Below are 14,927 nucleotides of genomic sequence, written 5' to 3' on the forward strand. Positions count from 1 at the left end.
ACTGTATTCCAGATACTGTTTCTAAAAGAATAGAAGCTAATAAAGTATACTTCTTGCTTATTTCCCAAAAAGTAGAAATCCCTTCCTCTAAGCATTAAAGGAAGTGATCATTCAGATTCTACCTAGAGGAGGGTTGAAGCTGAGTTGCCACTTTAGATTGATTTCACCCGTGATTAACCTAAATGCCAACCTTCCTAGGTGCTGCTTTTTGATCTGGTTAGAATTTGAGCTGGGAAGGTGTTGGTTGCACTTCTAGATATTTGGGGTTCATCTTTAGAGTCAACTCTGATAGGGTCCCAGAATGTAATCACCCCTGAGAATGTGCACAACTACATTATTTATGCTTGTCAGCAATAAATAATAAACCTCCTCAGCATTAAATCCAGAGGAAATATCCTTCCTCTCTTCCAGTATTCCAAGCAAGAGTCATTCATTGGCTCCAACTGGGTCATGTGCCTGCTATGGATCATTCTTGAAAATATAGTAAGGACAGAAAGCAAAATGCATGAACTACATGCACAATTTGCTACCATTTGTTTCAAAAAGGGCAAAGAAAATGTGTGTATGTATGTGTAGACACAGAATCTCTAGGATACTCAAAACATTGATTGCCTCTAGGGAGGGGAACTGGATGCCTGGGGAAGATTTTTCATTATATATCCTTCGTACTATTTGAATTTTGAGCCACATAAATTACCTATTCAGAAAAATTAAATGAAAAATTGAAATGCAGTTGCCAAAATATTTAGTGGTTTCCCTTGTGGCAGTCAGGGTTAAAAAGCAGAGGCCAAGGAAGTTATGAGTCCCATTTACCAGAGTGAAGAGAGGGGGCAAGGGCAGCAAGTAACTTAGTGTTTAATCATCAACAGCAAAGCACCACACAGCTTTCTCTCCCTCCTGCCCCGCCCCCAGTCTCAGTCCTATTCTAGTCCAACGTAGTTGTTCAAAAAGATACAGTCCTAACTCTGCTTGTTCTTATTCAAATGCTTAAAGAACAGGGGTCTTGGAGCTGGCTCCTTGCTTTCACCAGCTCATAACACTGCTGTTCCACTTTCTCAAAAAAGCTATTAAGGCACAAAGTTTGCTAAATACACAAAGACAAGAGGCAGGGTTGCTTATCCCAGAGCTGTGTGTTTATGGGTATCTGATGTAAACAAAGGCTTCTGATATTCTGTAAACACATCAAGGCAACCCTTTCCAACAAACACAACTAAGTGTTCTCTATCACTCATTTTTTACCTTTAGGTAAATACAATCTTGTGGGATTTCCATTCATTCTACAACCCGGAGCTCAAGAATAAAAGATATCTTTGAATGAAAGAGCATGTACCTACCTTAACTTGATTAACATTCTACTTTCCTCTCTGGCATTTCCAATTGGCCTCTGCTTTTCCATAAATATGTATGCACCTAAAGCCATCTGGGGCTTTAAAACTTCAGAAAAGTTTGTGTGTTTAGAGCACAATAAAACAACTTAACACAGGGCCACAGTGCAGGATCTTGCTGAAAGGCCTCCAGCTTTGTTCTCCATTGTGATTGATTAATGATTAGTTTAAGAAAACTCTGCTTGGCTAACACAAGGAATAAGCAGGGCCTGCTCAAATGCCAAATCCCCTATTTCCAATATTGAGACTAGGACACAATGCACTTTCCCTTTTGAGGAGAACTTATATTCAAGCCTTACAGCTGACATTTATGACTCAAAATGTTGCAAGACTAATGATGAACAATCCAAAAAAAAATTGGCAAAATCAATTCCATTTAAAATAGCATCTAGGGCCTCCCTGGTGGCGCAGTGGTTGAGAGTACGCCTGCCGATGCAGGGGACACGGGTTCATGCCCCGGTCTGGGAGGATCCCACATGCCGCGGAGCGGCTGGGTCCGTGAGCCATGGCTGCTGGGCCTGCGTGTCTGGAGCTTGTGCTCTGCAACGGGAGAGGCCAGGACAGTAAGAGGCCTGCATACCGCAAAAAAATAAAAAATAATAAATAAATAAATAAATAAATAAAATAAAATAAAATAGTATCTAAGGGCTTCCCTGGTGGCACAGTGGTTAAGAATCTGCCTGCCAATGCAGGCGACATGGGTTCGAGCCCTGGTCCACGAAGATGCCACATGCCACAGAGCAACTAAGCCCGTGAGCCACAACTACTGAGCCTGCGCTCTAGAGCCCACAAGCCGCAACTACTGAGCCCACATGCCACAACTACTGAAGCCCGCGTGTCTAGAGCCCATGCTCCGCAACAAGAGAAGCCACTGCAGTGAGAAGCCCGTGCACTGCAAAAAAGAGTAGCCCCCGCTCGTTGCAACTAGAGAAAGCCCGCGGGCAGCAATGAAGACCCAGAGCAGCCAAAAAAAAAAAAAAAAAAAAAAAAAAGCATCTAATAGCTGGTCAACAAGGACCTACTGTACAGAACAGGGAACTCTACCCAGTACTCTGCAATAACTTATATGGGAAAAGAATCTGAAAAATAGATACATGTATAGGTACAACTGAATCACTTTGCTGTACACCAACACTGTAAATCGACTATGCTCCAACATAAAATAAAAATTTAAAAAATAGCATCTAAAAAAATACTTAGCAATTAACTTAAGGAGGTGAAAGGCTTGTACAATGAAAACTATAAAACACTGCTGAAAGAAATTAAAGACATAAATAAATGGAAAGAAATCTCATGTTCATGGACTGGAAGACTTACTAAGATATCAATACTACCCTAAGCAATTTACAGATTTAATTCTGTCCCTGCCAAAATCCCAATTTTTTTGCATAAATAGAAAAACCCATCCTAAAATTCATATAGGATCTTAAGCGACCCTGAATAGCCAGAACAATTCTGAAAAGAACAAAGCTGGAGAACTCAAATCAGGAGGACTGTTGACTTTGAAACTTATTACAAAGCTTACAGTAATCAAAACAGTGTGGCACTGGCATAAAGACAGAAACATGGACAGACAGAATAATAGTCCAGAAATAAACCCTCACACATATGGCCAAATGACAAGGGTGCCAAGATCATTCAATGAGGAAAAGACAGTCTTTTCAACAAATGGTGCTGGAAAATCTGGATATCCACATGCAAAAGTACGAAGTTGGACCATTACCTAACACTATATTTTTAAAAATCAATTCAAAATGGACCCATGACCTAAAAACCTAAAACTTGGAAAATATAGGGCAAAAGCTTCACAACATTGGATTTGGCAATGATTTCTTGGATATGACATTAAAGGCAACAAAAGAAAAAATAGAAAATTGAACTTTAGGGAAAATTTTTTTTTAAATCCCAACTCAATTCAAAAATGGACAAAAGACTTGAATACACATATATCCAAACAAGATATACAAATGGTCGATAAGCACATGAAAAGATGCAACATCACTAGTCATTAGGGAAATGAAAATCAAAACTACAATGAGGACTTCCTTGTTGGTGCAGTGGTTAAGAATCCACCTGCCAATGCAGGGGACATGGGTTCGATCCCTGGTCCGGGAAGATCCCATATGCCGTGGAGCAGCTAAGCCCGTGCACCATAACTACTGAGCCTGTGCTCTACAGCCCGTGAGCCACAACTACTGAAGCCCGCACGCCTAGAGCCCGTGCTCTGCAACAAGAGAAGCCACTGCAACGAGAAGCCCATGCACCACAACGAAGAGTAGCTCCCGCTCACTGCAATTAGACAAAGTCCACACGCAGCAATGAAGAGCCAATGCAGTCAAATAAATAAATTTAATTTAAAAATAAATTAAAAAAAAACTACAATGAGATACCTCACTTCCATTAGGTGGCTATCAAAAAAACCCAGAAAATAACAAATGTTGGTGAAGATGTGGAGAAATTAGAACTCTTCTGCAGTACTGGTGGGAATGTAATTGAAAGCAGGGTCTCAAGGAGATACTTGTATACCCATATTCATAGTAGCATTATTCACAAAAGTTAAAACATGGAAGCAACCCAAGTGTCTACTGACAGATGAATGGATAAGCAAGATGTAGTATATACATACAATGGGATACTATTCAGCCTTGAAAAGGAAAGAAATTCTGATATATGCTACATGTATGAAGCTTGAGGACATTATGTTAGGTGACATAAGCCAGTCACAAAAAGACAAATAGTGTATGATTCCACTCATAATGAGGTACCAAAGAGTAGTCAAAATCATAGAGATAGAAAGTAGAATAGTGGTTGCCAGGTGCTAGGGGGAAGGAGGAAGAGGGAGTTATTGTTTAATGGATATAATTTCAGTTTTCCAAGATGAAGAGTTCTAGAGATGGATGGTAGTGATGGTTGCACAACAACGTGAATGTACTTAATACCACTGAACTGTACACTTAAAAATGGTTAAGATGATATATTTTATGTTATGTGTATTTTAACACAATAAAAAATAGTTTAAGAAACGCTGCAGGATATCTGAGGTTTCCATTATATTCTCAACACTTACATTAATTTTCTAGGGTGCATACCTTCCCTTCTACATCTGAAAACATGTTTCTAAGGACTCGCCTGGTGGCTCAATGGTTAAGCATCCGTCTGCCAATGCACAGGACATGGGTTCAAGCCCTGGTCCGGGAAGATCCAAAATGCTGTGGAACAACTAAGCCTGTATGCCACAACTACTGAAGCCCGAGTGCTCTAGGGCCCGTGTGCCGCAACTACCGAGCCCATGTGCTGCAACTACTGAAACCCGTATGCCTAGAGCCTGTGCTCTGCAACAGAGAAGCCACCGCAATGAGAAGCCCGCACACTGCAACGAAGAGTAGCCCCCGCTCGCCGCAACCAGAGAGAGCCCATGTACAGCAACGAAGACCCAACACAGCCAAAATAAATAAATAAATAAAATAGAAACAAAAACCAAAGAAAACATGTTCCTAAGCATGTCAGGTAGAAGTACTAATATACCACTAATATATAATACACATAACACACAACACTGATGGCAAATTGAAACAATGGTGTTGCCTCTTCAAAATGAGGTTATCTGAACTTGGCATTTTCTTAAAGCCTAAAAGTTACACTTCACAGACCTTAGCGTAAACACACAACCACCCTCTGTACTGCCTCTCCCTCCCGGCCCAAGTTGGTGCTTTACAGAAAATAAACCAGAATCAAACACTAAGGAACACTGCAACTTCTTAAATGAGTTACCATATTTAAAGTACCTACAGAGTAAGCATTCGTTAAATGCTGCTTATTATTCCCTAGATGCTAATTTTTAAGATAAACGCATTTTCTCAAACTTAAAAAATAGGTTGCAACCTCAGTATAGCGAAGTATAATCCAAGAGAATATAGAACAAATAGGAGAGAGCAATCCTTTATTTTTAGACACTTTCACAAAAGGGTTTTCAGTACGTAAAGTTTCCAACAGAGAAAAGAGAACGTGAAAATCAGCCTCCAGCCACCAGCAGCTGCTCTGCTCAGGGCCGAGGATCCTCCTTGCCCAAGTGCTGAGGTGGAGGTGTGTACTTCCCTTCCTTTATTAGCTTATCCCGCTGCCTCTTGATGGCACTCAGACGTTTCATCTGTCAAAGGAAGAAAGTATTTAAACTTGGGGGAGATATGCACTGGAAAGTGAGGGCTGGAGAAGCTGAATAAAAAATTGGTTTCATTTTTAAACTATGGAAGTCTTTCATCCCAGAGGGCCTCGGGGATAAATCCCTTCTTTAAAGAACCAATTTCCCAAGCTTTTAACAAATAAATTTCTGTTATATATAATAATATCTCCTTGAAAACTAATAACTAAAATGTTCCTATGATATACAGGAATACAGGTATTTACAAAAACAGTACAGATCCAAAGGCTTTAAGAGGTATACTTGTGCATATTAAAATCTTTTAAAATATTAAAAGCTGAGATCATCTCACAGCTTATATATTCCTGACCTCTCTATGTGAAGGTGGCACTGCTGCTGGTGACTGTTCACTGGGTATGAATGAAGCAGAAATAGCCAAACGAGGTCTCTGGACCACACTGAAAGAAAGACGTGGTATGTGCTCAGCTACTAGTCACTCGGATAGGCAGAGCCTTGAGTTCTGCCTCTTCTCCTCAGTAGGACATTCCCAATAGAGGAAAGCCATGCTATTCAAGATTGTGTGAGAACCCTAATTCATGGATTCTGTGACATGGAAAACAGACTTACTAATCCTGACTGCACTATTCCGTGGCTCAAAACCCAATGGCTGGGCTTTCCTGGTGGCGCAGTGGTTGAGAGTCTGCCTGCTGATGCAGGGGACACGGGTTCATGCCCCGGTCCGGGAAGATCCCACATGCTGTGGAGCGGCTGGGCCCGTGAGCCATGGCCGCTGAGCCTGCGCGTCCGGAGCCTGTGCTCCGCAACGGGAGAGGCCACAACAGCGAGAGGCCCGTGTACCACAAAACAAACAAAAAAAAAACCCAATGGCTTTCATCTTACTGAGAGGAAAAGCTGACTCCTTCCCTGGAATGACTTAAAAAGCCCACGTCTCTGACTTTATCTCTTAATACCCTTCCCCTGGCTCTCTGCTCCAGCTCAGAGACCCTTCCACTTGCTGTTTCCTCTGCCCGGAACATTCTTCCCTCATGTGCATGTGGTTCACTATCTCAAAGTCTCTGCTCAAATGTCTTCTATCACTGAGCTCTTTTTGTAGCACTCTATTTAAAAGAGCATACATGCCTTCTCCTGCTTCCTATCCTTCTCCTATTTTCACCACCGCACTTACCCACACCGGACACACTATCTTCCCTTGTTTGTAAATTTTCTGTATCCAATGGCTCACTGTCACCCCCACCCCTGCCCCACTGCCCTGCATATAAGCTCCATTGGGGCAGAGACTTTTGCTTACTGCTATATTTCCAGTACCTGGAATAGTTCCTGACAGAATAGGTGATCCAATAAATATTTTTTGAGTGAATGACTAGGTTTTCACAAAGGCATGAAGAGGTAGTCTGTTCAATTAAACATCCCATGAACTTTAAAGAATTAGTTAGGATGTAACTTCAGTAGGGAAAAAAAAAAAACTCTAGGTATCCTAAATACTAATATAAACAATAACCATTTTAAAAACTGTATTCTTAACATTTCTCTATTAAAGAGTCTCCCAACAGGCTAGTCATGGCTGAGCTATCACACCATCATATGTCAAATCTTTCTCCCAGCTAGAACCAATCACCACTTGGTGTTCTGGATACAAGCACAGGGTCTGGAACCAGCACTGCCAGGTTCAAATGCCATTTCCACCTCTTACTGGGCTATATGACCTTAGGTAATAGCCTTAGTATTTCCCTGCTTCAACTTGTTAATCATACAGTGGGGAAAATAAACGTAATGCATCTCACAGGAGATTATTGTGAGAAATATATACATTATTACATTCTAAGAACTTAGAACACTGCTTGATTCTAATTCCTTGATTCACTAGCTTCTTCACTTAGATGACCTCCAAAATGGTAACATATCTATTCATAAACTCACAGGATGAGGAGTGACCTTAGTGTAACACTTTATATTTCCAGATAAGGAAACCAAGACTAGAAGAGAAATGACTTGCTCAAAGTCATGAAACTAGTGGTGGCAAAACCAGCATCAAAATCAAGCTCTTCAGGGCTTCCCTGGTGGCGCAGTGGTTGAGAGTCCTCCTGCCAATGCAGGGGACACGGGTTCGTGCCCCGGTCCGGGAACATCCCACATGCTGCGGAGCGGCTGGGCCTGTGGGCCATGGCCGCTGGGCCTGCGCGTCCGGAGCCTGTGCTCCGCGACGGGAGAGGCCACAGCAGTGAGAGGCCTGTGTACCAGAAAAAAAAAAAAAAAAAATCAAGCTCTCTAAACTCCCAATCTAATGTTCTTCCCGCCTCATCACACTGTCTCTTCTTGGTGTTAATTTTCCATAATGAGTAAAGTCTTAATCTGAGCAAGGAATAAGTGGGGCCCACAGAAGACGAGACATATTATGAACTGAATAGCTGGTAGGTGGCCAACCATGACCCACTCCTTGTCCCTCAGTAATACTACAATATTACTCAATGATCAATATTCCTTTAGAGATCAATACAAAATTATTACCTGACACCCCTTCATTCCTTCCAAATTTGGCTTCACATAATCCAAATGCCAAGAGCAGATTATAAAAGACAAGAAATTTTAAAATTTTGATACAGCTAACTTTGAGAAACATCTAACTGAAAATCTAAATTGTATCCCTGAACCCCAAGGAGTTAAGAGTAATAAAAACATTTATATTTGTTATACCTGGAGCACAGAAATAGGCAAAATGATGGCCCACAGCCAAAGATTTCTTCTCTAAGGGAGAACAGGGCCCTACACGTTATGCAATTCATTCAACTCATGAGGAAGCAGACACCATGCTATTAACTTTTTTTTCCCCCTGCATTTTTGGTCAGGCTCACCTAAAGCAATCTCATTAACACCTCCATCCTCCCCAGAGTAGAAATCAATCCAGAGATTGTTTTATCAGTTTCAATGTAATAGATCTACAGGATTTTAATCTCTTCCCCAATGAGGGTTGGATATATATATTGGGTTGAAATATATTCACCCAAAGATTTTCAAGGACGAACACCCAATGCTGGTTGGTATTCTTTACTTTATAGTCTACGCAAAAATGGAAATATACACATGAAATTTCTAACCTGGTGGCTGCAGCAGGGTACAATGCTAAGGAAAATATGTGAGAACATTAGGAAGAACACTGAGGAATAAGAGGCCCTTCTCAGACCTGAAGGCTTTTAACTTCCTTGACATGGTACCTAAGTACGGAAGGAGTTTCACCACAAAAGTTTTGCCAATTCACATTGGGCAAACTAATGCCCAGTGACCAATTAAAAGTACTTAAAAGTAGCCCCAAAGAAATGAGGAAGTAATTCAGTGCCTATCTCCATCACTTCCTCACCGTCTTCTGTCGAAGTAGACACTCTACGAAATCATCAAATTCTATCTTGCACTCTTTCTCCGCGCGAATACCACCAATACCATGGGCACACTCTATCCATTCTTTTTCAAAAGCATGGCATCGACCTGGAATCTTGTGAGGCTGCTCGGCACTCTGGATTGTCATCCAGCGGTCTAAGTCAAGACCCAGTCTTTTCTGCACATCAAAGAAAGGCATGGCTGAAATGGAAGAAAAAGAAAGAAAGTATGCCGTAAAATTGCAATCAAATGAGAAACTTCTGAGAAAAATGAAATAATTTAGATACTTAGCTCTCAAGAAAGATATTTTATACTATCCTCCCAACTACTTCTCCCCAGACTTTTTCATTAGACAGGTTCTTCCAGTTTATGGTAGATGAGCGATTTCTGTGCTTTCACAAAACTCAAGGAAAAGACAACTAGAACTAAAAAACAATACATTAAAATCCTCTATATTGATAAGGTCATTTTTATCAAAAGCTAAAAAAAGTGTTTCTATTTTGACTCAGTAATGCCAATTCTTTAAGATAGATCTGAAGAAATAACTGAAATAAACAAAAAAGCACAAGCATGAAAACATTTCTTTACATTTTCCGATCCATATAATTTAGATGACACTTCTAAGAAGCCATCCTGAAATGGTTATGTCCCTCCTGTGTTAGCACAGCATCATCGACTTTTCATAGTACTTCGCACACCCCTGTAATGCACTATCTATATGAATGCCTCCCCCATTGAACAATGAGTGCCTTGAGGGCAGTGACCAGGTAGGAGCTCAGTAACTGTTGGAAAAAAAAAAAAAAAGAATTTCAAACAACTTTAAAGTGCAACAATAGAGAAATGGATAATCAAATCTGGTACCTATCTGGTAGAACATGAGGGGAAAAGAATACACATGAAATATACACTTGAATATTGAATGAAAAAAAAGGGGGGGATTACAATAATGCCCCACCAAAAAAACTGTATGCAAAAGAAGACTGGAAGGAAGCACCAAAAAGGGTCAATAGTTACCTATGAGTGGCAGATTTACAAATGAATGTAATCTAAAAATTTTCTACCCATTCTTTCAGTCATTTACTTAGTAATAACGTTCCAGACACTGGGATGAGGAGGAAAAGCAGTGCAACCTAAGCACTAAAATGGGGACACACACGTGGAATTGGGAACCCAATGGAAGAGCACAAGAGGTAGAGCTCGAAGGAGGAAGCACCAATTCTGCCCAGGAGACTGGAAAATGCCTTTGAGATGGGTTGCGCTTGCCAAGTGAAGCTCCGTGAGCACAGCATTCCAGTAGGGCACACACAGCACGAGTTACACCCGGAGGTGCTGGGTATGTCTGGGGGACAATGAGCACCCAGACGTGGCTGGAGCGCAGAGTGCATGTCGAGAAGAAGAACGAAACGAGATTAAGAGGTTGACGAGGCCCAAATCCCGCAGGGCCATGCAAGCCGGGACAAGGAGCGTGGACTTCAGGTTAAGAAACAGAAGGCCAAAGTATGAGTCCGTCACAAAGCTACGTTAACCTGGAAAGAGAGCCGAGAGAGGCGCGGTCTACAAGCTTCTATGACACTAGCTGTGTGGACCAAGGGGCCTGGAAAAGCAGAAAACACGGCCAGGGCGAACGGACACCCAGCAAGCCAAGAGGAAATCTGTTAAAGAGATCTCGGAAGGAAGCGCCTTAGGCTCAATCGCCCCGCAAACAAACGCAGCCCCTACCTTCCAGCAGCCGCGCCCTTGACTCCTTCCTGATCGCAGCTACTAGAAGATCCTCAGGCGACAACGAGGCCTGCCGCAAAGCAAGCCCGCAGCGCGACGCTTGCAGCGCGACGACGGGAGCCGACCTGCCTTCCGCAGTCGCGCCCTGGAACCATAGAAACCAAGCCTGTCGATCTGCGCCTGCGCGACTGGCTGAGTTGGCCTCCAGAGACTGCGGGTAAGCCGACCTTGCCTGGATAACTGAGTGAGAGGTGGCCCGGGGGTTAGTGATTTCTTGCTGCCTCCTCGTGCTGTACCTTGGATTCTCACGACAGCAGTGATTGGTGAGGGACTTAACCAAGGGAGCCCCCCTCATCCCCCTCCAGTAGCGGTTAAGCTCATGGAGTGTGGACCCACCCAGGGTGGGTTCCAATTCTGGCTCCGCCACTTCTGTGTCAGCCTGGCAAAGTTTCTTAACCTCACTGTGCCTCGGTTTCATCTTAAGATAAAAATATCTTAAAAGACAATAATGGTACGTACAGAGTAGGGTTGCTTTGGGGATTAAATGAGTTATATTAAAGCACTGAGGCGTTTCCTGGCACGTGGAAAGCGCTCTAAGGCAATTGCAGTTCTTTGATGTCTCAGTCTGTTTTTACTTTGCGGATTCGGGAAAGTGTCAGAGACCATGCCCCTCCTCTGTTTCAGAAACTCCAAAGGCTCCCTTTGATTACATCAGGGGCTCCGAAGTGATGGGGGGGATGGGCTGGTAGGGAGGTAACATAGGCAGTGTGTGATATGATACGTTGCAGGAGTGGGAAGAAAATACTAGAATATTTCTAATTTTTGTTTTTTAATTTCTTGTTTGTGTGTTAATGTTTATAAAAAGCATAATGTTACATTAGTTGTACATATAAATAACTTGTAAATAAATATTTATTTTGGAGGGGTTTGGGCTGAGAACTTCTTTTCCTTTTTTATTCCGCTGGAGACAGGAGGTTTTATTGATGCTTATAGGAGTAGGTGGGGCCCCCTGGAGCCCGGAGGGGGTGGGGGTGGGGCCGAGTCGGTCAGTGGATGCAAAAGGCCTGAGCACACGGGGGCGGGTGCGGGGGGTGGGTAGGTTAGGGCACATTCATCTTCTTAGGATTCTGTGGTTCCTTCTCTGGGGAAGGGAGAGAGTATCTTGAGGGGGGTGCAATTTGAAGAGCAGCAAGGGAGAGGTTAGGGATGGCTGAGAGCTCCTAACCTGAGAGAAGTCACCACAGTAGGCAGTAACATCTGTGTGGAAAGCTGGATCAACTGGTCAGTAGAGGAAAGTGGGGAGGGGGCCCTGGGTTGGCTTCTTGGGGAGGGGTCTGACCTTGGCCTGGGTGAGCTCTCGAGAATACCTAGTGTTCCCAAGCAGAGTGGGGCAGGTCCCAAAGCCCCTTTCCCTGTGGGCCTCCTTAAGGAGAAAAGGCTTTTGGGGAGCCCCCTTGGCAAGGGGTGCCAGAATTAGTCGTAAAGGCACAGCTGGGGGCAGACAAGGCACAAAGGCACAACTGGTGGGGGGCGGGGGCAGCCTCCAAGCTGAGTGCCAGCGTCACAAGAGGACACAGGACCACCCACGCTTGCTAGGCATGGGGTTGACCACGGCCTGGACAGCCTCAGCAAACAGTTCCTTGACGCCGTCCTGCTGCAGGGCCAAGTACTCGAGGTAGCGCACAGTATGGATCTGCTTGGCCAGCACCTGGCCCTGCTCCTTCGGGCGTCATAGGGGGTCAGGCTGGGCTCTCAGGTCCTTCTTGATGCCCACCAGGAGGATGGGCACATCGGGGCAGTGGTGGCACACCTCTGGATGCCACTTGTGCCACACATTCTCATAGGAGGGCGGACTGGCAATGGAGAAACAGATGACAAACATATTGGTCTGAGGGTAGGAGAGTGTGTGGAGGCGGCCCTACTCCTCCCAGCCCGCTGTGTCCCACAGGTGCAGGTTCACCATGTGCCGGCTCTGCAGGCACTATAACTGTTGAACACTGTGGGGAGGTACTCCTTGGGGAAGGCGGTGGTTGTGTAGCATATAAGCTGGCACGTCTTGCCCACAGCCCCACCGCCTACCACCCCACACTTGATGCTCTGCATGGTGGGTGCAGAAGCTGCGGTGGAGGCTATGCCTCCTTCCCCTTCTGGGCCCCTCTGGATGCAGTGACCTGGTGCCCTCCCCGCCACAGGGGAGCTGGGGGCAGCAGCAGCAGCTCGGGGCTGGAGACTTCTTTTCAAGTGATGTGCTCTCAAAACTGTTTAGAGAAGTCTGGCATTCCAACCTTGCCAGCCTCATTGTCCCAAATCCCCTGCCTAATGCTCCAACCAAGAGCTTGCTCTTCCAGTGTCTTCCAGGAAAAGTCCTGCCATCCAGTCTCTTTGATTTTTTTTTTCCTCCCTTCTCCTGGAATGACACCATTCCCCCCATCCCGTCTCCATTTTTGCATGCCAAATTCCTGCTCTGCTTCAGGACTTTTGCATAGGTTTTCCTCCAAAATGGATTAACTGTCCCCAAGCCCCGGGTTCATCCATTCTGGAGAGAATTCCTAAGGTCCCACAACGTTGTGGTTTTGTTCCAGCATTCCAATTCTCCCTTCCTTCCCCCCTCATCAGGTATACCCAACCTGAGATCAGTTTCAGTTCAACTAGAATTTCCTGGGCACCTAATGCATGCCCGGCACAATACTGGAGGATTATGGAATTGGTAACTCATGGCCCTTGCCCACAAAATACTAGAGGTAGCAAGGTAGTGATCACCACCACCCCTTCCACTTCTCCCACTTTCTTATGTTGGTGATATCATCTTCCCAGCCATTCAGGTAGGAAACTCTGAAGTTGTATTTTGCCTTTTCCTCATCTTTCAACCAATGTTTAATTACTGGCCAAACTCTTTCAAATATTCCTTCAGTAGATTTCCAATTTCTTTCTTCCTTTCTGCCTCCCGGCTCCTCACTTCAGTCTGTTTTGCACTGACTAATCTTTCTAAAATACCAATTTCATTGAATCACTCCTTGGATACCAGGCAGGATAGATTAGCACAAAGATGGGCAACTTAAACACCTCCAAGGCCAAAGAGAGCTAGCTCACTGTAAAGAAATGAAAACAAAAGCATCATGATAAATGGTAGCTGGTACTTGGCCTCAGTTTAAGGGATGAAAGGAGTGTTGGGGAATGTGACAAACTGAAGAGCATATGTCCTGTCTAAAGGGGGCAGCAGCTACTCAGCTCCATTCTGTTGCTGTCAAGAATCAGGGCCCCAAATTGTCAAGTCTTCAAATTTTTCAAGAGAAGCCAGAAATCTTTTGTTATTGTTTAAGTGTGAAACATTCCACTTTAAAAGTGTGGGGCAATTAATCTTTTTTTTTTTAAAGCGCTGACCAAACAAAACCCAGGATGGAAGTGGCCTTGAGCTGCCAGATTTCAACCCTTGGTTGGAGGGAAAACTGAAGGCTGGAAAAGCAATTTACTTTGAACTCTGATGATTTTTTACATCCAGCCTTGCTCTCTTCTTACCCTCTCTTCTTAATGTTGCTAATTGCTTTTCTAAAAACTGAAATCTGATCATTCAAAAAACACTTCCTGAGCTCTTATCACAGGGCCATGATCCTTGTTGAGCTCTTGGGATGAAGACACAGCCAGAGTGCTGTGGTAAGTGATAAAACAAAGATGAACAAAATAAGGGAGAACGCAAAGAAGGGGGTCATTCATATTGCTTGGGCTGCGTGTGAGGTGTATTCAAGAAAATGTCCAAATTCTTGGGTTTGGTATTCAAGACCATGATCTGATTTCTTCCCATTTCTAAATCATCAGATCCATTGTTCACCAACCCCTACTCAATACCCTCGTGTTCTCAGCCATCCAGAATTGCTCTCATGCTTACAAACTTTGTAGGAGCAGCTTCTTCTGCCTGTAATGATCCCACTTGCTACCTTCCCACTGTCTCCCAGGTGAATGCGTAATCCGTCCGCATCGGTTATCGCACGGTTTTCTGTGAAAGCTTCCCGAATTCCTGAGCATTTACTAGGCCTTTGTTGAGGTCCCACCAGCCCTGTTATATATTGTTTCCTATTATAGATGTTGTTAACTGTTGATACGCCGACCCCCTCCACTGGACCGTGCATTCAGCCCCGGTGTCGGCGCGGCTGTGCAAAGATGTCGGTGACAGGTCGTCTCCCCTCCCGCAAAGATGGGAAAACTACAATTCCCAGAAAACCCTACGTCAGAACAGAGCCTGCGCCGTTGCTATCCTGACAACGGACGCCCGCTTGTATTCCTGCGCTTTGCGTTACGAG

The 14,927-nt window shown here is 44.0% G+C and overlaps 1 protein-coding gene and 1 pseudogene across 2 annotated transcripts; both read right to left on the reverse strand.

The window, feature by feature from the left end:
* Positions 1 to 5,308: 5,308 nt before the first annotated feature.
* Positions 5,309 to 10,729, reverse strand: NDUFS5 (NADH:ubiquinone oxidoreductase subunit S5). Its single transcript, XM_081258884.1, has 3 exons — positions 10,633 to 10,729; positions 8,897 to 9,114; positions 5,309 to 5,532 (listed from the first exon to the last, which is right to left on the reverse strand). Exons 2-3 carry the CDS (start codon positions 9,110 to 9,112, stop codon positions 5,428 to 5,430), a joined length of 321 nt encoding a protein of 106 aa, XP_081115010.1. The 5' UTR covers positions 9,113 to 9,114; positions 10,633 to 10,729; the 3' UTR covers positions 5,309 to 5,427.
* A 1,464-nt stretch (positions 10,730 to 12,193) lies between these two features.
* LOC308612990 (rho-related GTP-binding protein RhoG-like) lies at positions 12,194 to 12,830 on the reverse strand (annotated as a pseudogene). The gene has a single exon. The product of its transcript is annotated as a rho-related GTP-binding protein RhoG-like (transcript).
* Positions 12,831 to 14,927: the final 2,097 nt, after the last annotated feature.

Source organism: Mesoplodon bidens (assembly GCF_964165515.1).
Source record: "Mesoplodon bidens genome assembly, chromosome: 2".
Classification (NCBI taxonomy): domain Eukaryota; kingdom Metazoa; phylum Chordata; class Mammalia; order Artiodactyla; family Ziphiidae; genus Mesoplodon; species Mesoplodon bidens.

Coding starts and splice junctions, on each gene's coding strand:
- NDUFS5 (XM_081258884.1), bottom strand. CDS start 9,112: ATGCCTTTCTTTGATGTGCAGAAAAGACTGGGTCTTGACTTAGACCGC. Junction 5,533..8,896: donor GTCTACTTCGACAGAAGACG/GTGAGGAAGTGA, acceptor TTCCTTTGACAG/ATGAAACGTCTGAGTGCCAT.